The 24,172-nt window shown below is 43.5% G+C and overlaps 1 protein-coding gene across 1 annotated transcript in view; it reads right to left on the reverse strand.

Moving 5' to 3' along the window:
• Positions 1–24,172, reverse strand: part of LOC139536011 (fibroblast growth factor receptor substrate 2-like) — a 48,845-nt gene that overhangs the window by 20,010 nt on the left and 4,663 nt on the right. The window contains exons 3-4 of the mRNA XM_071336076.1: positions 14,831–15,017; positions 12,726–12,887 (exon numbers count right to left, since the gene is read on the reverse strand). Coding sequence (XP_071192177.1) covers positions 12,726–12,887; positions 14,831–15,017 — 349 coding nt within the window. The remainder of the gene's footprint in view (positions 1–12,725; positions 12,888–14,830; positions 15,018–24,172) is intronic.

Raw genomic sequence — 24,172 nt, forward strand, 5'->3', positions numbered from 1 at the left:
TTTACAACGTGTCAAACAAGTGTATCAATGAGGTAGTAGAGGAACTGCATTTCATATCGTGCTCTGTGTCAGGTCCTGTCATAAAATACATTGTTAATTCCTGTTTAAGGAAACATGGCTGTGTTATTGACAATTACATAATCTCAGATTTGGTTCAAGATGTCTGAAACAAATCCCATGAGCACAGTTTTAGGGCCGGATGGAACCCTCGCCACACCGTACAAGAGGAAGCAGTTTTTTTAAGAAGAAAAATTCTGTGGTGGAGCCGGTAGAATATATACTTCATGCAAAGAAAGGAAGAAGCTTTCAGTATGTTCCTACATTCAGGAGAAAACTTAAAAAAGTAAGCCTACGAGTTTCTCGATACAAGTCTTTTTATGAAGGCACACATTTCAAAGAAAATGACTGTATATCAGGAGATTAATTAACCCCATCTTTACTTCTCTATGTTGATGACTTTGAAGTGTGCAATCCCCTTGGAACATCCCGCAAAAAGCACAAAATCACAGGAGTCTATTGGGTGTTGGCAAATGTCCCATTACAGTTTAGGTCTACACTCAAGTCTATTTACTTAGCTGTTGTCTGCAAGGCTGTTGATGTTAAACATATGGATATGGGAAGGTGCTAGACACTTTTAAAAGATCTTGCACAATTGGAGGAGGAAGGACTTTTTATTCCTCTGCTGGGAAAGATACTGAAGGGCACTGTTTGTGTGGCGGCAGATAATCTTGGAGCCTACTCTATTGGTGGAGTTGTAGAAAGTTTTAGTGCAACGCATGTCTGCAGGTTCTGTTTGGATGAGTTATCTGAGATCCAGGTAAAAGAAGTGAGAACTGGGGCATTCCAACCCAGAACAAAGCAGCAACATTCTGAACAAATACAGACAGTTTTAGAAAATCCCACCTTAATACATTGCTATGGTGTGAAAAAGCACTGTGCTTTGACTGAAAAACTTAAACATTTTGACATGCTGTCTGGCTATCCACCAGATGTGCTGCATTACTTTTTTTGAGGGAATCCTGCCTCTGGAACTGGCATTGTGCTTAAAGGTTATTATACAGATCCCCCATAAGTGGAGTGATAACACTAACTGCCCACAATCAATTCCTCTTGACTTGATGAATCCAAGGAAAATAAGTATTGGAGGAAATGCTCATGAAAACTGGTGCCTACTGCGTCTGCTTCCATTCGATATCGGAACTAAAATACCTGTAGGTGAACCATCATGGGAAATATGGACATCAAATATATTGTTGAACTTGTGGTTTCGCCAATTCACACAGAATAATCAATTTGGTACCTTGACAGCAAGATATCCGAGCACAGGCATAGATTCTTAGAGGTTTTTCTTCAGGATAGTCTTATCCCGAAACATCATTTCATTGAACACTACCTGCAGCTGATAAAGGCATTTGGACCCCTTTTGGCTTCTTGGACTATGCGCTTTAAAGCTAAACACAGCTTTTTTAAGCGGATTGTTCGACAGACCAACAGCTTTCAAAACATTTTGCTGTCTCTTGCAGTGAAGCATCAACTAATTGCTTGCGTACCATCTGCATGGCACCAATCTTGTCAAGCCTGCCTTATCTGCCACAAAGCTGTCCACTGTTGCTTTGGAAGTGTTAAAGGATGACAAAGGAAGCGGTACAATGTTCTTTTCCAGATGAGACTTTTGTTCAGATGGCAAACACACTTTCCTGCAATGGTACCGACTACTCGGTTGGAATGATCCTAACCTACGGATCCACTGGAGGTCTACCAGACTTTGTTGAAATACTTCTAATGATCGTTGTTCATGGTGAACTTGCTTTTATTGCCAAGTGTCAGAATGCTTGGTATAATGAGCACCTTAGGGGGTTTGAGCTGGAATCCACACAGAAGCTTAAGGTCATTGAGCAAAAGGAATTGGCAGACATCTCCCCACTAACAGCATACGCTGTTGGCCAAAAGAGAATGGTAACCCTGAAGCACCACATTTGCCTGTAATATTAGGTAACAATCTTTTAAAATGGAATAGTTTTAAATGTGGTGTATTTATACATGGGTTTAAAAACAATGCATTGCTCATAGAGCTCATGCCGGATTTAGTATTTGGTATAGAATAGAAATGCTTGGTTTTACATGTTTATTATTATGAGATCTAGTAAGCAGCACTTGATATCGATTTAATGGGATACCCATGTTTGACATCATACTCATTTGATAACTTTTATGCATTTTTTCTTGACAGGATCACTTTCGCTACAACAGAACAGAAATGTCTGCCAGGCTACGGGACCTATTTGAGGGCCCTGATATCCGTAAGCTAACATTGCCTTCTGGAATCCCTGCTACTGTGGCTGAGCTTGGCACAATTGTGCAAGAGACATTTCAGCTTCAAAAATAATTTGTTCTACAGTACATGGACAGCGCATTTGGAGATCAGTTATTGTCTTTGCTTGATACTGAAGACCTAAAGGATAAAGACACCATCAAAGTGGTTGACCTTGACGGCCCACCTCTTATTACTTGAAATGTACAAGAACTCAATAACAGCTCCACAGAGACATCGGATGAGAGGGGCTCCCGTGGATCACGTGACACTGTGATATTGTCCTCTCCAGAAAGTACCTCTTCCCAACGCTCCAGTCCGTGGCCATCTGACTTTGAAGTTCCTCGCTTTGTTTATGATACAGAGCTCATTCTTGAGGCAGCTAATGAAGCACACATGAAGGATGGAACAGTACTCAACAATCTGTCTGTGAAATCAGACATCCTGGAAAAACTGTCTGAAAGGATCTTCCAGTTTACAGCCTATCCGTCAAGTCTACAAATTTGGCAGGTTGCAGAAGCTTTGGTAAAGAATTACCCATGTCTTAAAGAGCCTGGGTCCTTCTCAGGCCTGTACGGATGGCAAACCAACCTGAAGTATAAGATGGGCAATTACAGATCGAAACTGAGAGGAATTGTTTGCCCAGAACTGGAAGTGAACTCTGTCAATTGAAAATCCCCAGAGGACATGCCCGTTGCCAAGAACATAAAAAAAACAAAGAAGGCTGAGGTAAATTACCTCCCACCCCACCCTGCTGGAGAAACAGATGAGACTCTGGAGAGGGAGCGAGTGGAGCTACTGGGAGAAGTACAAATACGTGACAACCACATCATTGTGAGGCTTCTCATATCGAAGACAAGATGTCGTTCAGGCCCTTCCTGTGAAGGACTTCAAAGAAAGATGGCCAGCCCTGTTTGAGCCCACTCGGGTACAAAATACAGCTGAATGAAAATAGTCAATGTAGGTAAATTTTTTATATTGATTTAAATATTTTGTGTTGTCTTGACCTAATATTCTAATCTACAATGAAATATGCATTAAAGATTAGTCTGAACATTCTCAATCTGCACATGCTTTGGGAGGGGTTTCCCAATAGCATTCTGGCTCTCAGATCATCTTTTGTCCTTATCTGTTCAGAATTATCTCTCTCTCTCTCACTCAGATTAAGGAAGAGTTCAGAAGAATTACAACTGTTGCTCTTGAGTCCACCTTTATGCAGAAGCTGGACGAATTTACACCAAAACTATTGGACTTGTTTAAGTCAAAAGGAGGTGCGGCCATGCAGAAAATCCTTGAAGTTCTGTACAGGGTATGCACAGTAACACCTTCACAATAGTATATATACTGTGTATTTATTTGCCGGTATTAAATGCAATTTGTATAACATCATATTACAGTGCAACACCATCCAGGAAAGAAGAGACAGTGTGATCCAGTGTGGGTGTGGGTTGAAGACCTTATCACAGAATACATGGTAAAGGATTTTATTTTTGTATCCTTATTTATCTCTAAATGAGGTATCTTCCTTTCTTTCCCTCTCTCTCCTCTCAAGTTGCACAGTTAATCTAGAAGCCTAGTCTGTTATTTCTTATTTTTTTCACTCAGGATGCTGACGACACCATGATTCGAGAGGACCTCGTTCAGCATGTGATGAAAGTGTTTACTGTGAAGGATCTGCACCAGAATATTGTAACGACCCTGGGTTTATAAGCGCGGAAATCGACTCTGCCGCTTGAGCATGCTTTTGCGGCACAGTCGATAGCGCGCCGGACCTCGGGCTAGAAGGTCGAGGGTTCGAGACCTGCTCCCTGCTGTTTCATTACATTGGTGTCGGAAGTGATCGGACCTTGCATCCACGACAGTGCGTGTGCTTGGCCGGTGAGCGCGTTCCTGTAAGACGTAGAGTCGCAAGCTAGCGCGAGGACGCGCTCCTTGAAAGGAGGGAGTAGTGTAACGACCCTGGGTTTATAATCACGGAAATCGACTCTGCCGCTTGAGCATGCTTTTGCGGCACAGTCGATAGCGCGCCGGACCTCGGGCTAGAAGGTCGAGGGTTCGAGACCTGCTCCCTGCTGTTTCATTACAATATAGAACATGGGATCTGCATCGAAGGAGCAGAGGTCCTGGCTGGTATTCCCGGTGTTACACAGTCATGTACGTTGCTTATGGGCCTCATCTATGGCTTAAATCTAAGGTACCCCAAAGAACTGAAATATACCTTTGAGGTGTTCCAAAAAGTATTCTTGGAACTTGATGATCTCAGGACCTCCCCACGGGTCCAAGCTCTAAAGATGAAGTTACTTGTTTTCAGAGATGTCTAAAGCAATCTATGAGAACTCTCAAAAGGCAAATCACAAACTGTGGTCTAAACCCTACTCAGTAAACTGAAAAGCTAGTTGCTAGGTGGTATAGGAGCTACAGTTTACATTATGCTCTTTGTCGGGTGAAGTCATAAGAGACATTGTCAATTCCTGTTTAAAAAAACAGCGTTGTTTTAAAACATACTACATATGCACTATAGTTTTGGCAAGTCGGTTAGGGCATCTACTTTGTGCATGACAAGTAATTTTTCCCCCAAAAATTACAGACAGATTATTTCATTTATAATTCACTGTATCACAATTCCAGTGGGTCAGAAGTCTACATACACTAAGTTGACTGTGCATTTAAACAGCTTGGAAAATTCCAGAAAATTATGTCATGGCTTTAGAAGGTTCTGATAGGCTAATTGACATCATTTGAGTCACTTGGAGGTGTACCTGTGGATGTATTTCAAGGCCTAACTTCAAACTCAGTGCCTCTTTGCTTGACATCATGGGAAAATCAAAAGAAATCAGCCAAGACCTCCACAAAAATTGTAGACCTCCACAAGTCTGGTTCATCCTTGGGAGCAATTTCCAAATGCCTGAAGGTACCATGTTCATCTGTACAAACAATAGTACGCAAGTCCAAACACCATGGGACCACGCAGCCGTCATACCGCTCAGGAAGGAGACACGTTCTGTCTCCTAGAGATGAACGTACTTTGGTGCGAAAAGTGCAAATCAATCCCAGAACAACAGCAAAGGACCTTGTGAAGATGCTGGAGGAAACAGGTACAAAAGTATATATATCCACAGTAAAACTAATCCTATGTCGATATAACCTGAAAGGCCCCTCAGCAAGGAAGAAGCCACTGCTCCAAAACCGCCATAAAAAAGCCAAAACTACGGTTTGCCACTGCATATGGGGACAAAGATCGTACTTTTTGGAGAAATGTCCTCTGGTCTGATGAAACAGAAATCTAACTGTTTGGCCATAATGACCATCGTTATGTTTGGAGGAAAGAGGGGGAGGCTTGCAAGCCGAAGAACACCATCCAAACCATGAAGCACAGGAGTGGCAGCATCATGTTGTGGGGGTGCTTTGCTGCAGGAGGGACTGGTTCACTTCACAAAATAGATGGCATCATGAGGATGGAAAATTATGTGGATATATTGAAGCAACATCTCAAGACATCAGTCAGGAAGATAAAGCTTGGTCACAAATGGGTCTTCCAAATGGGCAATGACCCCAAGCATACTTCCAAAGTTGTGGCAAAATGGCTTAAGGACAACAAAGTCAAGGTATTGCAGTGGCCATCACAAAGCCCTGACCTCAATCCTATAGAAAATGTGTGTGCAGAACTGAAAAAGCGTGTGCGAGCAAGGAGGCCTACAAACCTGACTCAGTTACACCAGCTCTGTCAGGAGGAATGGGCCAAAATTCACCCAACTTATTGTTGGAAGCTTGTGGAAGGCTACCCAAAACGTTTGACCCAAGTTAAACAATTTAAAGGCAATGCTACCAAATACTAAATTGAGTGTATGTAAACTTCTGACCCACTGGGAATGAGATGAAAGAAATAAAAGCTTAAATAAATCATTCTCTCTACTATTATTCTGACATTTCACATTCTTAAAATAAAGTGGTGATCCTAACTGACCTAAGACAGGGAATTTTTACTAGGATTAAATGTCAGGAATTGTGAAAACCTGAGTTTAAATGTACTTGGCTACGGTGTATGTAAACTTCCGACTTCAATAGTATATATTTTTACCTCTATTTAATTAGTCAAGTCAGTTAAGAACAAATTCTTATTTACAATCACGGCCTACTTGTAAAGCCCCCCCCCCGGCCAAACCCGGGTCTATAGTGACGCCTCTAGGACTGCGATGCAGTGCCTTAGACCGCTGTGCCACTTCAATGCTGCAGAAATGTTTTGGTACCCTTCCCCAGATCTGTGCTTCGACATAATCCTGTCTTGGAGCTCTACACACAATTCCTTAGACCTCATGGCTTGGTTTTTGCTCTAACATGCACTGTCAAATCAAATCAAATTGTTTTTGTCACATGTTTCGAATACAACAGGTTCCGAATACAACCTTACCGTGAAATGCTTACTTACAAAGAAAAAGTTAAGAAAATATTGACTAAATAAACTAAAGTAAAAATAGTCAAATAAAAATAAATAACACAATACTAACAGGGCTACATAAAGGGGGTACCAGTCCCGAGTCAATGTGTGGGGGTACAGGTTAGTCAAGTTATTTTGTACATGCAGGCAGGGGTAAAGTGACTATGCATAGATAATAAATAGCGAGTAGCAGCAGTGTAAAAACAAAGGGAGGGGGGTGTCTCAATGTAAATATTCCGGGTGGCCATTTGATTAATTGTTCAGCAGGCTTATGGCTTGTGGGTAGAAGCTGTTAACTTCCTATGGCTGTAGGGGCAGTATTGAGTAGCTTGGATGAAAGTTGCCCATCGTAAACTGCCTGCTCCTCAGTCCCAGTTGCTAATATATGCATATTATTATTCGTATTGGATAGAAAACACTCTGAAGTTTCTAAAACGGTTTGAATGATGTCTGTGAGTATAACAGAACTCATATGGCAGGCAAAAACCTGAGAAAAAATCCAAACAGTAAGTGGGAATTCTGAGGTTGGTCGATTTTCAACCAAGCCCCTATTGAATACACTGTGGGATATGGATGAGTTTGCACTTCCTACGGCTTCCACTAGATGTCAACAGTCTCTAGAACCTTGTCTGATGCCTCTACTGTGACGTGGGGCCGAAGGAGACAGGAATTAGTCAGGTCTATCATGACCTGACCATGCGCGTTCACATGAGAAGGAGCTCTGTTCCATCGCACATCTGAAGTCAATGTAATTCTCCGGTTGGAACGTTACTGAAGATTTATGTTAAAAACATTCTAAAGATTGATTCAACACATCGTTTGACATGTTTCTACTGACTGTTACGGAACTTTTTGACATTTCGTCTGCTTTTAGTGAACGCGCTTCCTGACTTTGGATTTGTTTACCAAACACGCTAACAAAAATAGCTATTTGGACATAAATTATGGACATTACCGAACAAAACGAACATTTCTTGTGGAAGTGGGAGTCCTGGGAGTGCATTCCGACGAAGATCAGCAAAGGTAAGTGAAGATTTATAATGCTTTTTATGAGTTTTGTTGACTGCACAATTTGGCGGGTAACTGTATGGCTTCCTTTTGTGGCTGAACGCTGTTCTCAGATTATTGAATATTGTGCTTTTGCTGTAAAGCTTTTTGTAATCTGACACAGCGGTTGCATTTAGAACAAGTGTATCTTTAATTCTATGTAAAACATGTATCTTTCATCAAAGTTTATGATGAGTATTTATGTTATTTGACGTGGCTCTCTGCAATTTCTCCGGATATTTTGGAGGCATTTCTGAACATGGCGCCAATGTAAACTGAGGTTTTTGGATATAAATATGAACTTTATCGAACAAAACATATATGTATTGTGTAACATGAAGTCCTATGAGTGTCATCTGATGAAGATCATCAAAGGTTAGTGATTAATTTTATCTCTATTTCTGCTTTTTGTGAATCCTGTCTTTGGCTGGGAAAATGACTGTGTTTTTCTGTGATTTTGCGGTGACCTAACATAATCGTTTGTGGTGCTTTCGTGGTAAAGCCTATTTGAAATCGGACACTTTGGTGGGATTAACAACAAGATTACCTTTAAAATGGTATAAAATACATGTATGTTTGAGGAATTTTAATTATGAGATTTCTGTTTGAATTTGGCGCCCTGCACTTTCACTGGCTGTTGTCATATCATCCCGTTAACGGGATTGCAGCCATAAGAAGTTTTAAGGAGCCTTTTGTTCCTAGACTTGGCGCTCCGGTACTGCTTGCAGTGCGGTAGCAGAGAGAACAGTCTATGACTTGGGTGACTGGAGTCTGACAACTGTGGGACCTTTCCAAATCATGTCCAATCAATTGAATTTACCACAGGTGGACTCCAATCAAGTTGTAGAAACAGCTCAAGGATGATCAATTTTGAGTCTCATATTAAAGGGTCTGAATACTTATGTAAATAAGGTATTTCTGTTTTTTATTTTTTATAAATTTGAAAAAATATTGAAAACTGTTTTTGTTTTGTCATCATGGGGTATTGTGTGTAAATTGGTGAGTAAAAAAGTTAATTTAATACATTTTAGAATAAAGCAGTAACGTAACAAAATGTGGAAAAAGTGAAGGTGTCTGAATCCATTCCGAATGCACCTGTCACGTTCCTGACCTGTTTTCTGTTATTTTGTATGTGTTAGTCGGTCAGGGCGTGAGTTTGGGTGGGCAGTCTATGTTATGTGTTTCTATGTTGGTTAATGGGTGACCTGATATGGTTCTCAATTAGAGGCAGGTGGTTTACGTTTCCTCTGATTGAGAGCCATATTAAGGTAGGTGGTTTCACATTGTTTGTGGTGGGTGGTTGTCTCCTGTGTTTGTGTATGTTGCGCCACACCGGACTGTTTCGGTTTGTTTGTTTGTTCGTTCGTTTGTGTAGTCATTTTTCCTGTTCGTGCGTTCTTCGTTATATTGTAAGTTCTTACGTCCAGGTCTGTCTACATCGTTTATTTGTTTTGTTAATTATCAAGTGTAGTTCGTTTTCGTCTTGTCTAATAAATCATTATGTCATTTCACAACGCTGCGCTTTGGTCGAATCCCTGCTCCTCCTCTTCGGATGAAGAGGAGGAGGAAATCCGTTACAGAACCACCCACCAAACCAGGACCAAGCAGCGTAAGTTCGAGCAGTGGAATACTAAACAGGAATGGACATGGGAGGACGTGTTAAACGGCAAGGGTTGCTACACATGGGAGGAGATCCTGGCTGGAAGGGATCGCCTCCCATGGGAACAGCTGGAGGCAGTGAGGAGAGCGGAGGCAACCGGAGAGAGGAACCGGAGATATGAAGGTACGCGGCTAGCACGGAAGCCCGTGAAGAAACCCCAAACATTTCTTGGGGGGGGGGGCTAAGAGGTAGTGGGCCGAGGGCAGGTAGGAGACCTGCGCCCACTTCCCAGGCTAACCGTGGAGAGCGGGAGTACGGGCAGACACCGTGTTACGCAGTAGAGCGCACGGTGTCTCCTGTACGTGTTCATAGCCTGGTGCGGGTTATTCCACCTCCACGCACTGGTAGGGCTAGATTGGGCATTGCGCCAGGTGCCATGAAGCCGGCTCAACGCGTCTGGTCTCCAGTGCGTCTCCTCGGGCCGGCATACATGGCACCAGCCTTACGCATGGTGTCCCCGGTTCGCCTACATAGCCCGGTGCGGGTTATTCCACCTCCCCGCACTGGTCGGGCGACGGGGAGCATTCAACCAGGTAAGGTTGGGCAGGCTCAGTGCTCTAGGGAGCCAGTACGCCTGCACGGTCCGGTATTTCCGGCGCTACCTCCCCGCCCCAGCCCAGTACCACCAGTGCCTACACCACGCACCAGGCTTCCAGTGCGTTTCCAGAGCCCTGTTCCTCCTCCACGCACTCTCCCTGTGGTGCGTGTCTCCAGCCCAGTGCCTCCAGTTCCGGCACCACGCACTAAGCCACCTGTGCGTCTCCAGAGCCCTGTACACACTGTTCCTTCTCCCCGTACTCGTCCTGATGTGCGTGCCCTCAGCCCGGTGCCACCAGTGCCGGTACCACGCACCAGGATCATAGTACGCCTTGAGAGTTCAGTGTGCCCTGTCCCTGCTCCCCGCACTAGCCTGAAGGTGCGTGTCCTTAGCCCGGTGCCTCCAGTTCCGGCACCACGCACCAGGCCTACAGTGCGCCTCATCCGGCCAGAGCCATCCGTCTGCCCAGTGCCATCTGAGCAATCCGTCTGCCCAGTGCCATCTGAGCCATCCGTCTCCCCAGCGCCATCTGAGCCATCCGTCTCCCCAGCGCCATCTGAGCCATCCGTCTCCCCAGCGCCATCTGAGCCATCCGTCTGCCCAGCGCCGTCTGAGCCATCCGTCTGCCCAGTGCCGTCTGAGCCATCCGTCTGCCCAGTGCCGTCTGAGCCATCCGTCTGCCCAGTACCGTCTGAGCCATCCGTCTGTCCCGAGCCATTAGAGCCGCCCGTCTGTCCCGAGCCGTCAGAGCCGTTCGTCAGTCAGGAGCCGCTAGAGCCATTCGTCAGTCAGGATCTGCCAGAGCCGCCAACCAGACAGGATCTGCCAGAGCCGCCAACCAGACAGGATCTGCCAGAGCCGCCAACCAGACAGGATCTGCCAGAGCCGCCAACCAGACAGGATCTGCCAGAGCCGCCAACCAGACAGGATCTGCCAGAGCCGCCAACCAGACAGGATCTGCCAGAGCCGCCAACCAGACAGGATCTGCCAGAGCTGCCAGTGAGCCATGAGCGTCCAGAGCCGTCAGCCAGCCATGAGCATCCAGAGCCGTCAGCCAGCCATGAGCATCCAGAGCCGTCAGCCAGCCATGAGCGTCCAGAGCCGTCAGCTAGCCATGAGCGTCCAGAGCCGTCAGCTAGCCATGAGCGTCCAGAGCCGTCAGCCAGCCATGAGCGTCCAGAGCCGTCAGCCAGCCATGAGCGTCCAGAGCCGTCAGCCAGCCATGAGCGTCCAGAGCCGTCAGCCAGCCATGAGCGTCCAGAGCCGTCAGCTAGCCATGAGCGTCCAGAGCCGTCAGCTAGCCATGAGCGTACAGAGCCGTCAGCTAGCCATGAGCGTCCAAAGCCGTCAGCTAGCCATGAGCGTCCAGAGCCGTCAGCTAGCCATGAGCGTCCAGAGCCGTCAGCCAGCCATGAGCGTCCAGAGCCGTCAGCCAGCCATGAGCGTCCAGCGCCGTCAGCCAGCCATGAGCTGCCCCTCAGCCCAGAGCTGCCATTAATTCAGAACTGCCCCTCAGTCCAGAGCTGTCTCTCTGTCCTGAGCTACCTCTCTGTCCTGAGCTATCTTATCTCGGTGCTGCCCCTTGTCCCGGTGCTGCCCCTTATCTTGATGTTACCCTTTAAATTAAGTGGGTGGAATAGGAGGGTGGTCATTCAGAGGGGAATACGGAAGCTGGGATTGACTATGGTGGGGTGGGGACCTCGCCCAGAGCCTGAGCCACCACCGTGGTCAGATGCCCACCCAGACCCTCCCCTAGACTTTTGGTGGTGCGTCCGGAGTACTCACCTTGAGGGGGGGGTTATGTCACGTTCCTGACCTGTTTTCTGTTATTTTGTATGTGTTAGTCGGTCAGGGCGTGAGTTTGGGTGGGCAGTCTATGTTATGTGTTTCTATGTTGGTTAATGGGTGACCTGATATGGTTCTCAATTAGAGGCAGGTGGTTTACGTTTCCTCTGATTGAGAGCCATATTAAGGTAGGTGGTTTCACATTGTTTGTGGTGGGTGGTTGTCTCCTGTGTTTGTGTATGTTGTGCCACACGGGACTGTTTCGGTTTGTTTGTTCGTTCGTTCGTTTGTGTAGTCATTTTTCCTGTTCGTGCGTTCTTCGTTATATTGTAAGTTCTTACGTCCAGGTCTGTCTACATCGTTTATTTGTTTTGTTAATTATCAAGTGTAGTTCGTTTTCGTCTTGTCTAATAAATCATTATGTCATTTCACAACGCTGCGCTTTGGTCGAATCCCTGCTCCTCCTCTTCGGATGAAGAGGAGGAGGAAATCCGTTACAGCACCGTACATATCTACCACAAATACCTCGTACCCCTGCACACTGATCTAATACTGGTACTCCTTGTATATAGTTCCATTCTTGTATATTTTATTCGTTGTGTTACTATAATTTTTCAACTCTGGATTGTTAGGAAGGGCTCGTAAGCATTTCACGTTAAAGTCTACACCTGTTGTATTTGCTGCATGTGACAAATATAATTCGATTTTGGATTTAAGCAACAAAAAAAGTAATGGTTAAGGCTTTGTATTTGGGACATGTGACAAATTAAATGTTATTTGATTTTCTTTCGACACCAGATCCCTGATATCTGGAATTATTACTGTTTTTCGCCCAACTCTTTTCCAACACATATTCTCAGCTATTGCTCCACATCTGTCCTGTATTACTGTGAAATTACATTTTAAATTTTGTGTTTGTGTGTGTGTTTGTATCTGTGTTTGTGCTTACTGTTGGGTGTCTGTGGTGTTCGAGGAATGTCTATCTCTCGTGCGTGTCCGCTGGCGGTCATGATCATAGGCTCCTCCACCACATTGATACTGTTGCACTGCATCAGCTCCTGGAGGAGGTTGAAAATCTCCTCCGCACGAGAACATTTAAACGCAAAGATCCCTGCATGACCACAGAGAAAACACACATAAAGTTGAAGTCAGAAGTTTACATACACCTTAGCCAAATACATTTAAACTCAGGTTTTCACAATTCCTGACATTTAATCCTAATAAAAATTCCCTGTCTTAGGTCAGTTAGGATCACCACTTCATTTTAAGAATGTGAAATGTCAGAATAATAGTAGAGAGAATGATTTATTTCAGCTTTTATTTCTTTCATCACATTCCCAGTGGGTCAGAAGTTTACATACACTCAATTAGTATTTGGTAGCATTGCCTTTAAATTGTTTAACTTGGGTCAAACATTTCAGGTAGTCTTCCACAAGCTTCCCACAATAAGTTGGGTGAATTTTGGCCCATTCCTCCTGACAGAGCTGGTGTAACTGAGTCAGGTTTATGGGCCTCCTTGCTCGCACACAAGGAGGCCCATAAACTGCCCACAAATTTTCTATAGGATTGAGGTCAGGGCTTTGTGATGGCCACTGCAATACCTTGACTTTGTTGTCCTTAAGCCATTTTGCCACAACTTTGGAAGTATGCTTGGGGTCATTGTCCATTTGGAAGACCCATTTGCGACCAAGCTTTAACTTCCTGACTGATGTCTTGAGATGTTGCTTCACATATCCACATAATTTTCCATCCTCATGATGCCATCTATTTTGTGAAGTACACCAGTCCTTCCTGCAGCAAAGCACCCCCACAACATGATACTGCCACCCCCGTTCTTCACGGTTTCGATGGTGTTCTTCGGCTTGCAAGCCTCCCCCTTTTTCCTCCAAACAAAATGATGGTCATTATGGCCAAACAGTTAGATTTTTGTTTCATCAGACCAGATGACATTTCTCCAAAAAAGTACGATCTTTGTCCCCATGTGCAGTTGCAAACCGTAGTCTGGCTTTTTTATGGCGGTTTTGGAGCAGTGGCTTCTTCCTTGCTGAGCAGCCTTTCAGGTTATGTCGACACAGGACTCGTTTTACTGTGGATATATATACTTTTGTACCTGTTTCCTCCAGCATCTTCACAAGGTCCTTTGCTGTTGTTCTGGGATTGATTTGCACTTTTCGCACCAAAGTACGTTAATTTCTAGGAGACAGAACGCGTCTCCTTCCTGAGCGGTATGACGGCTGCGTGGACCCGTGGTGCTTATACTTGCGTACTATTGTTTGTACAGATGAACGTGGTACCTTCAGGCGTTTGGAAATTGCTCCCTAGGATGAACCAGACTTGTGGAGGTCTACAATTTTTCTCTGAGGTCTTGGCTGATTTCTTTTGATTTTCCCATGATGTCAAGCAAAGAGGCACTGAGTTTGAAGGTAGGCCTTGAAATACATCCACAGGTACACCTCCAATTGACTCAAATGATGTCAATTAGCCTATCAGAAGCTTCTAAAGCCATGACATAATTTTCCAAGCTGTTTAAATGCACAGTCAACTTAGTGTATGTAAACTTCTGACCCACTGGAATTGTCATACAGTGAATTATAAGTGAAATAATCTGTCCGTAAACAATTGTTGGAAAAATTACTTGTGTCATGCACAAATTAGATATCCTAACCGTCTTGCCAAAACTATAGTTTGTTAACAAGAAATTTGTGGAGTGGTTGAAAAACGAGTTTTAATGACTCCAACCTAAGTGTATGTAAACTTCCGACTTCAACTGTACATACAGTGGGGAGAACAAGTATTTGATACACTAACGATTTTGCAGGTTTTCCTATATATACTGTATATATAAGTTATCTTAAACTAATCTAAAACTGTTGTTGTTTGAAAGCAAAGATTCCTGACCAAAAATAAATTATCCCATTCCAATTGTGGTTCATTTTCATACAAAAGTAGAACAGAAACGTTGCCCTTATTCAGCACTGTATGTACACACATCTCATAGGGCAACATTTTGTAATACCTATGTACTAATAACTAGGCCAGTTGGTTCAGACTCACCCTGTCCAGTCTGACAGCGCCGGCCACTCTCGAATGAGAAGAGGTTGGAGTCGTAGCCATAGCGCCGCAGACATAGGTAGGGCCACCGGATGGCGTCCCTCTTGCGTGTGTGCAGGATGAGCTCGGTCTGGGTGAGCTCCATGGTCCCAGAACCCAACTCATTCCCCTCATCATCCACATTGGTCACCTGCAATGGGAAAATACCAATAAGTAAGGTACCCGTTTGTGGTCCCACTTTAAACAAGTTACAATTTATAAAGGATTTATATAGCATACATATAGTCTCCATAAGCACGACATAGATCAGTGGTCACCAACCGGTCGATCTTCAAGGCATTCCTAGTCGATCACCAAACATTTCTGTAGAAAAGCCAACGAGAATGCATAAAGGTTTGCTCTCCTTTTTTTGGTGTTGCACTGTTGGCGGTACAGTGTCTTGCAAAAGTCACCCTTGGCGTTTTTCCTATTTTGTTGCATTACAACCTGTAATTTAAATTGATTTCTATTTCATGTAATGGACATACACAAAATAGTCCAAATTGATGAAGTGAAATGGGGAAGAAAAATTGAAAAAAATTCTACAAACTAAAGAACTGAAAAGTGGTGCATGCATACAGTGGGGCAAAAAAGTATTTAGTCAGCCACCAATTGTGCAAGTTCTCCCACTTAAAAAGATGAGAGAGGCCTGTAATTTTCATCATAGGTACACTTCAACTATGACAGACAAAATGAGAAAAAAAATCCAGAAAATCACATTGTAGGATTTTTAATGAATTTATTTGCAAATTATGGTGGAAAATAAGTATTTGGTCACCTACAAACAAGCAAGATTTCTGGCTCTCACAGACCTGTAACTTCTTCTTTAAGAGGCTCCTCTGTCCTCCACTCATTACCTGTATTAATGGCACCTGTTTGAACTTGTTATCAGTATAAAAGACACCTGTCCACAACCTCAAACAGTCACACTCCAAACTCCACTATGGCCAAGACCAAAGAGCTGTCAAAGGACACCAGAAACAAAATTGTAGACCTGCACCAGGCTGGGAAGACTGAATCTGCAATAGGTAAGCAGCTTGGTTTGAAGAAATCAACTGTGGGAGCAATTATTAGGAAATGGAAGACATACAAGACCACTGATAATCTTCCTCGATCTGGGGCTCCACGCAAGATCTCACCCCGTGGGGTCAAAATGATCACAAGAACGGTGAGCAAAAATCCCAGAACCACACGGGGGGACCTAGGAAATGACCTGCAGAAAGCTGGGACCAAAGAAACAAAGCCTACCATCAGTAACACACTACGCCACCAGGGACTCAAATCCTGCAGTGCCAGACGTGTCCCCCTGCTTAAGCCAGTACATGTCCAGGCCCGTCTGAAGTTTGCTAGAGAGCATTTGGATGATCCAGAAGAAGATTGGGAGAATGTCATATGGTCAGATGAAACCAAAATATAACTTTTTGGTAAAAACTCAACTCGTCGTGTTTGGAGGACAAAGAATGCTGAGTTGCATCCAAAGAACACCATACCTACTGTGAAGCATGGGGGTGGAAACATCATGCTTTGGGGCTGTTTTTCTGCAAAGGGACCAGGACGACTGATCCGTGTAAAGGAAAGAAAAAATGGAGCCATGTATCGTGAGATTTTGAGTGAAAACCTCCTTCCATCAGCAAGGGCATTGAAGATGAAACGTGGCTGGGTCTTTCAGCATGACAATGATCCCAAACATACCGCACGGGCAACGAAGGAGTGGCTTCGTAAGAAGCATTTCAAGGTCCTGGAGTGGCCTAGCCAGTCTCCAGATCTCAACCCCATAGAAAATCTTTGAAGGGAGTTGAAAGTCCGTGTTTCCCAGCAACAGCCCCAAAACATCACTGCTCTAGAGGAGATCTGCATGGAGGAATGGGCCAAAATACCAGCAACAGTGTGTGAAAACCTTGTGAAGACTTACAGAAAACATTTGACCTCTGTCATTGCCAACAAAGGGTATATAACAAAGTATTGAGATAAACGTTTGTTATTGACCAAATACTTATTTTCCACCATAATTTGCAAATAAATTCATTAAAAATCCTACAATGTGATTTTTTTTCTCATTTTGTCTGTCATAGTTGAAGTGTACCTATGATGAAAATTACAGGCCTCTCTCATCTTTTTAAGTGGGAGAACTTGCACAATTGGTGGCTGACTAAATACTTTTTTGCCCCACTGTATATATTCACCCCCTTTGCAATGAAGCCCCTAAATAAGATCTGGTGCAACCAATTACCTTCAGAAGTCACATAGTTAGTTAAATAAAGTCCAACTGTGTGCAATCTAAGTGTCACATGATCTGTCAAATTATCTCAGTATATATACACACCTGTTCTGAAAAGTCTGCAACACCACTAAGCAAGGGGCACCACCAAGCAAGCGGCACCAGGAAGACCAAGGAGCTCTCCAAACAGGTCAGGGACAAAGTTGTGGAGAAGTACAGATCAGGGTTGGGTTATAAAAAAATATCAGAAACTTTGAATATCCCACGGAGCACCATTAAATCCATTATTAAAAAATGGAAAGAATATGGCACCACAATAAACCTGCCAAGACAGGGCTGCCCACCAAAACTCACGGACCAGGCAAGGATGGCATTCATCAGAGAGGCAACAAAGAGACCAAAGATAACCCTGAAAGAGCTGCAAAGCTCCACAGCGGAGATTGGAGTATCTGTCCATAGGACCACTTTAAGCCGTAAACTCCACAGAGCTGGGCTTTACGGAAGAGTGGCTTGAGAAAAAGCCATTGCTTAAAGAACAAAATAAGCAAACACGTTTGGTGTTCGCCAAAAGGTATGTGGGAGACTCCCCAAACATATGGAAGAAGCTACTCTGGTCAGATGAGACTAAAATTGAGCTTTTTGGCCATCAAGGAAAACGCTATGTCTGGCGCAAACCCAACACCTCTCATCACCCCGAGAGCACCATCCCCACAGTGAAGCATGGTGGTGGCAGCATCATGCTGTGGGGATGTTTTTCATTGGCAGGGACTGGGAAACTGGTCAGAATTGAAGGACTGATGGATGGCACTAAATACAGGGAAATTCTTTGGGAAACCTGTTTCAGTCTCCCAGAGATTTGAGACTGGGACAGACGTTCACCTTCCAGCAGGACAATGACCCTAAGCATCCTGCTAAAGCAACACGCAAGTGGATTAAGGGGAAACATTTAAATGTCTTGGAATGGCCTAGTCAAAGCCCAGACCTCAATCCAATTGAGAATCTGTGGTATGACTTAAAGATTGCTGTACACCTATGGAACCCATCCAACTTGAAGGAGCTGGAACAATTTTTCCTTGAAGAATGGGCAACAATCCCAGTGGCTAGATGTGCCAAGCTTATAGAGACATACCCCAAGAGACTTGCAGCTGTAATAGTGGTGAATAGTTATGCACGCTCAATTTTGTTTTTTTGTCTAATTTCTTGTTTGTTTCACAATAAAAAATATTTTGTATCTTCAAAGTGGTAGGCATGTTGTGTAAATCAAATTATACAAACCCCCAAAAAATCAATACATTTTCATTCCAGTTGTAAGGCAACAAAATAGGAAAAATGCCAAGGGGGTGAATACTTTCGCAAGCCACTGTAGGTGCGCTTGATTCAGAAGCCCTGCGCACCAGGAAGGCAAAGTGTTCCCCTTTTGAACCAATTCATTTGTGTGAAAAGACAGCAAAGTTTGGTAATAGCCTACGTGACATTTCATTACTTTTAAAACTATGACCAGAGAGAGACTGTCAAAGAATACAGCAAAGAGCTACTGTTTTAATGAGTGAGTTCATGTCTAAGTTTTTATTCAGCACTGTCAACACTGTTTTTATTCAACACTAAAAAACATAAAACGCAGTTCTCTCTACTTCCACTTGCACTGCAATAAATGATAAGCCAAGTGTATCGATAGCCTTGTGTTTTTATTATTATTAGCAGTCATTGCTTCTATTTTAATATGAAGGAATATTTCACTTTCTCTGGTCATAGGAACAACATAAATTTGTGCCTGAGGCAGATGCGGTGCGACTCGAGTTTTGCCATCAGGTGGAAGATGGTGTCCGCTCTCTCTGGTCAGTATCACCGGAGGAATTACTTTTAAATTTTTTATTTAACTAGGCAATTCAGTTAAGAACAAATTCTTATTTACAATGACGGCCCACCAGGGAACAGTGGCCGTCATTGTAAATAAGAATTTGTTCATAACTGACTTGCCTAGTTAAATAAAATAAAAAAATGTCATTCCTCCGGAAGGGGCAGCACAACAGATTTTTACCTTTTCAGCTCGGGGATTCAATCCAGCAACCTTTCGGTTACTGGCCCAACGCTCTAGCCACTAGGCTACCTGCCGCCACAGGAAAGGAAGGAAAGAGCATGGACAGTGAAAGGCAGACCCTCTGCTGCTCTCTCCCTCCCTTCCTCCGCTGAGGCTAAAGCCGTGTTCAAAATAACTGGGAACTCGGAAATCTCTGACTTCCGACTTCAGTGCATTCAAGACAACTAGGAACTTGGGAAAAAACGAGATCCGACTGTGAAAAAAAGTTTTGAACAGTCATCCAACTGCGAATTCCAAGTCGGAAACTGGCATCTTTCTAGAGCTCCAACTTTTTTTTTTTTTTTTTTTTTAATCTTTATTTTAACAGGGAAAACAGACTGAGACCTGGATCTCTTTTACGGCTGTGCCCTGTGTAAACATGTTGACATGTACAGTTTTAGACATACAGACAAGAACATTTCAAAACATACACAATTCAACAGAAACAATCACAGACAACATCATATTGATCCTCCATAAGCATTTTAAAATGGGCAAGGGACACCAGAGTGTCTAACTTAAGTTGGATCTGCAGTTTGTTCCATGAATAAGGTGCAAAGGAACTGAAGGCAGTCCTACCCAACTCTGTGGAGACCGCAGGAGTCTCTAATGTAATCCACATCTGTGATCTGGTTTTAAAATTAGTACATCTTGTGGAAATTAATGATGATATATATGGAGGTAGTTTTAAAAGAAGTGCTTTATAAATAAACAAGAGAGCATGTTGCTCTCGCCTCACAGATAGAGAGACCCAACCCACATGTTGATATAGGATACAGTGATGAGTTCTGTAACTATCACCCGTGATAAACCTGAGTGCACAATGGTAAATAGCATCCAGTGGTTTTAATGTGTTTGCCGATGCATGCATATAGATAATATCACCATAATCTAAAACGGACATAAAAGTAGCCTGCACAATTTTTTTCCTATTTACAGAGGACAGACAAGCCCTGTTTCTGTAAAGGAATCCTATCTTGAATTTGAGCTTTTTTCCCAATTCAGTAACATGTTTTTTAAAAGAAAGCCTATCATCTAACCATACCCCTAAGTATTTATATGCAGAGACCTTATTGATTTGAGTACCATCCAAGCTAGTGATTACAAACGTGTTTCTAACTGAGAGTTTAGACCTAGAAAAAAACATGACATTTGTTTTCTTAGCGTTTAAAACAAGTTTAAGCTGTAAAAGAGACCCCTGTAGTATCCTAAAATCAGACTCCAACTGCATTAAAGCTTGGTCCGCTGTTGGAGCAATAGAGTACATCACTGTGTCATCTGCATATAAATGGAATTTACAATATCTGACATCATCACCAATGTTGTTTATATAAAGTGAGAACAATAGTGGGCCAATTATTGAACCCTGAGGGACCCCTTTAAGTAACTGTAAGGGGTCAGACTTGACCCCATCGACCATGACGGCTTGAGTTCTATCTTTAAGATAGTCATAAAACCATCGGCAGGCATCAGTGCCCAGTCCTATAGATGACAGCTTACTCAAAAGGATAGCATGGTCTACAGTGTCAAAAGCTTTTGACAAATCTACAAACAACGCAGCACAATGCTTTCTATCGTCTAAGGCATTTGCAATATCATTTACAACAAGCATAGTGGCCGATGTGGTACTGTGTTTAGATCTAAAACCAGATTGATTGGTACTAAGAATACTGTTAGCAGAAAGAAAAGATTGTAACTGTTTGTTGACTATAGATTCTAGAATCTTTACCAGACAAGGGAGCCTAGAGATGGGTCGATAGTTATCCAAATCACTACCGTCACCTCCCTTATGTAATGGCAGAACAAAAGCTGCTTTCCACACCTTAGGGATATTTCCTGTGCTTAATGTTAGATTAAAAATGTGTGTTACTGAACCAGCAAAAATAGGTGCAGCACACTTAAGTAAGTACGGGTCTAAATTGTCAGCGCCTAAGGATTTCTTAGTATCAATGGCACACAGAGCAATTAGAACCTCTGCTTCAGTTATTTTCTGGAAACTAAAAACAGGGTTACCATTTTTCAGAGTAACGGTTGAAAAGCAAGACGAAAAATCAACTAACTGGCCAGTACCACAAAGTCCACTTTTCCTTTCAAATAAAAAACCAGCAGAGATGAAATGCTTATTAAAAGCATCACAAATATCATTTTTTTCAGTTAGAATACAGAAGTCTGAGGTAATTTGCTTAGGAAGAGAAACAGCAGAATTCCCCCGTTTCAGTGAATTAACGGTTTTCCAGAATTTTGCAGGATCTCCTGCAGAATCTGTCATAGCATTAAGGAAGTAATTTGATTTTGCCTTTTTGACAGCTGCAGTACATTTATTTCTCAATTGCCTAAAAAACAGCCAATCAGCTGGAGTACCTGTTTTCCTCGCCAAGGCCCAGGCCCGATTCTTTTGCAGGAAAAGACCTGACAATTCAGGAGAGAACCAAGAACTGGTTCGGTTTCTTACTCTGTGATTCTTAAGCGGGGCATGTTTATCAGACATAGAGGTAACAATAGAAGAGAAAAAAGCAAGGGCTAAAACCGGGTCCAGAAAGCAGCAAGTGGATAAAAGCTCAGAGTGATATAAGTCAAGGATAAAAGCTTGCTGTGAGAAATGTTTATAATTTCTCTTAGAGATTATACAGGGATCAGAGTGTTTCAGCCTGGTATCTCTAATACAAGCAATAGGGCAGTGGTCACTGATATCATTTGCAAAAACCCCACTGGCTGTGTATTTATGGGGGGTATTTGTTAGAATAATGTCTAGTAGAGTGGATTTTACTGGGTTCTTAAAGTTGGGACGGGTTGGTTTAGTTATCAGCTGAGTTAGATTTAGCTCAGTACAAATGCCTTTTAATTTATCGGATACTGGTGAGAGCCAATCCAGGTTAAAATCTCCCAAAATCAGTAATTCAGAGTTTGCATAATTAGACAGTATATCAGATAATTTGCATAGAGTACAAGGAGGAGCTGAGGGGGGGCGATATACCCCTGCTAGAGTTAAATGAGCATTATTACCAAGTACCACGTTTAAAACTAGACATTCATATTGCTTTGAGACAGAGGTTGATATGGACACAGAAACATTTAAGCAGCATTTAACATAAATCGCAATACCACCACCTCTACCAACTCTATCAGTTCTATAAATATTGTATCCAATCAACTGAACATCTGAATCTGGCACAGAATCACACAGCCACGATTCAGATACAATCAGAACGTCAACATTTGATTGTGAGACCAAAATTTCAATAAAGTCCAACTTTTGGATCAGGCTTCTAGCATTCAAATGAATTATTCCAATACCATTGCTACGGGAATTCATATCAGATGGAGTATCCAAGGTAGCACCTGAAGCTGCACTGGATGAGCAATAAACCATTTTCGAGCTATTGACAGAGCTCAATTTTATGGGGACAAGATTACTACTAACAATACCTCTCTGCATGTGAGTAGTATTCGCAATACGGTGATTGGACAATAATCTAGGAATTGCAGAAAGGTTGTTAACTGTAGTTTGTTCCATATTTGCAATTGAGGAACTAATTAATGAAACTGGGAGAGGAGCATTGAACATAGTCTGATAGGGGAGCGTACAATCCCAAAAGTCAACCCCCGAGAATACACAACGTCAGGTATCAAAGGCTCTACATGAGGCAAGAGTAAGAGACATGTTGGTGGAGAGGATGCTGGAGCCATACCTGTTAAGATGTAAATTGTCCCGAAGAAATAGACCTGGTCAGTCTGTAAAAGCTGCAAAGTTATCCACAAAAGGAATTCCCATCGTGCAGCAGTATCCCTTAAGCCAGGTGTGTAATTGGCGAATACGACTAAAAACCATATCCGTGTAGCGTGGGGATGGAAATGGACCGGAAACAACACACTGCTTCCCAGATTCCAGCAGCGTATTTATCAATGTTTTAAAATCGTCTCTCAATTTCTCTGACTGCTGGAGTTTAATGTCATTTGACCCAACATGGACAATGACAGTTGAAGCGGCGGAGTGCTTGCTAATAAGTAGCGGTAGCATGGAATCTAGGTCAGAGATCCTAGCGCCAGGGTAGCAGAAGGTCTCAGCTTTCCGGATTGAAACGTTTCGGACCATGGATGAACCCACCACGAGAACGGAAGGACTACAGATGGGTTTATTGGGTAAATGACGGGGCCTCTCCCGGGTGATCTGCCTCCTAGCAGGTTGAGGGGGGCTAGCAGCTGAGACTGACGACCTAGTGGCAGGCAAGGAGCGCAGATGAGTGTGCTTGGGCACTTCCACCTGAGAGTGAGATGGCAGCAGTAGAGATGAAGCGGAGGGACCCTGTACAGTATGATTGGAATGCACTTCCAGGTCTTCCAGGACCTTGAATCTCCTCCCCAATTGTAGCACCTCCGAAACATTTGATGGATTCCGTTTCCTGGAGTGCTTTCCTCCCCGGACAGCAATCCAGGCATCCTGAGGCGGAGTAGAAGGGGTGGAACAGACCAGGCCCTTCGGTTTAGCTCCTAGTCTGGGCCATGGCTCATTTAAGGGAACCGAATGGAGTTTCTCAGTTACAGGCTCCCCAGAAGTGGAGGTGCCGAGCCAGGGGCAGGTGACGTCGTCGATTTTGGAGGTGGTTTGTATAACCATGGAGTCCAGGAGTTCTTCGTCCTCCTTGATCTGGCGCAAGACAGATACTCTCCCCTCCAGCTCAGCGACTCTCTGGCTCAGGTACTGGCAGGTGGTACATCCAGGGGTGAGCGAAGCCATGAGAGACAGGTGGGTTTGGGCCCGGAGGCTAGCAGTTAGCAGTTTGTTTTTAGCCTAAAGCCAGCTTTTTGCCGAACTTTTCCAGAGAGAAAAAACACTTTCCATCCACCGTGGAGCGAGATTCCGGGACAAGAGAGAGTGGTCCTAGCTGGTAAAAGTTAACCGCGATGCGGAATCCATGCAAAAACACGTTCGGTATTTATGATTAACAAAGATTGGTTATGTTTTAGTTAGAAATAACAAAACGAGTCTTTCCAGCATACTTTCCGACTTGAA

The sequence above is a fragment of the Salvelinus alpinus genome, chromosome 12, assembly GCF_045679555.1.
Source record: "Salvelinus alpinus chromosome 12, SLU_Salpinus.1, whole genome shotgun sequence".
Taxonomy (NCBI): domain Eukaryota; kingdom Metazoa; phylum Chordata; class Actinopteri; order Salmoniformes; family Salmonidae; genus Salvelinus; species Salvelinus alpinus.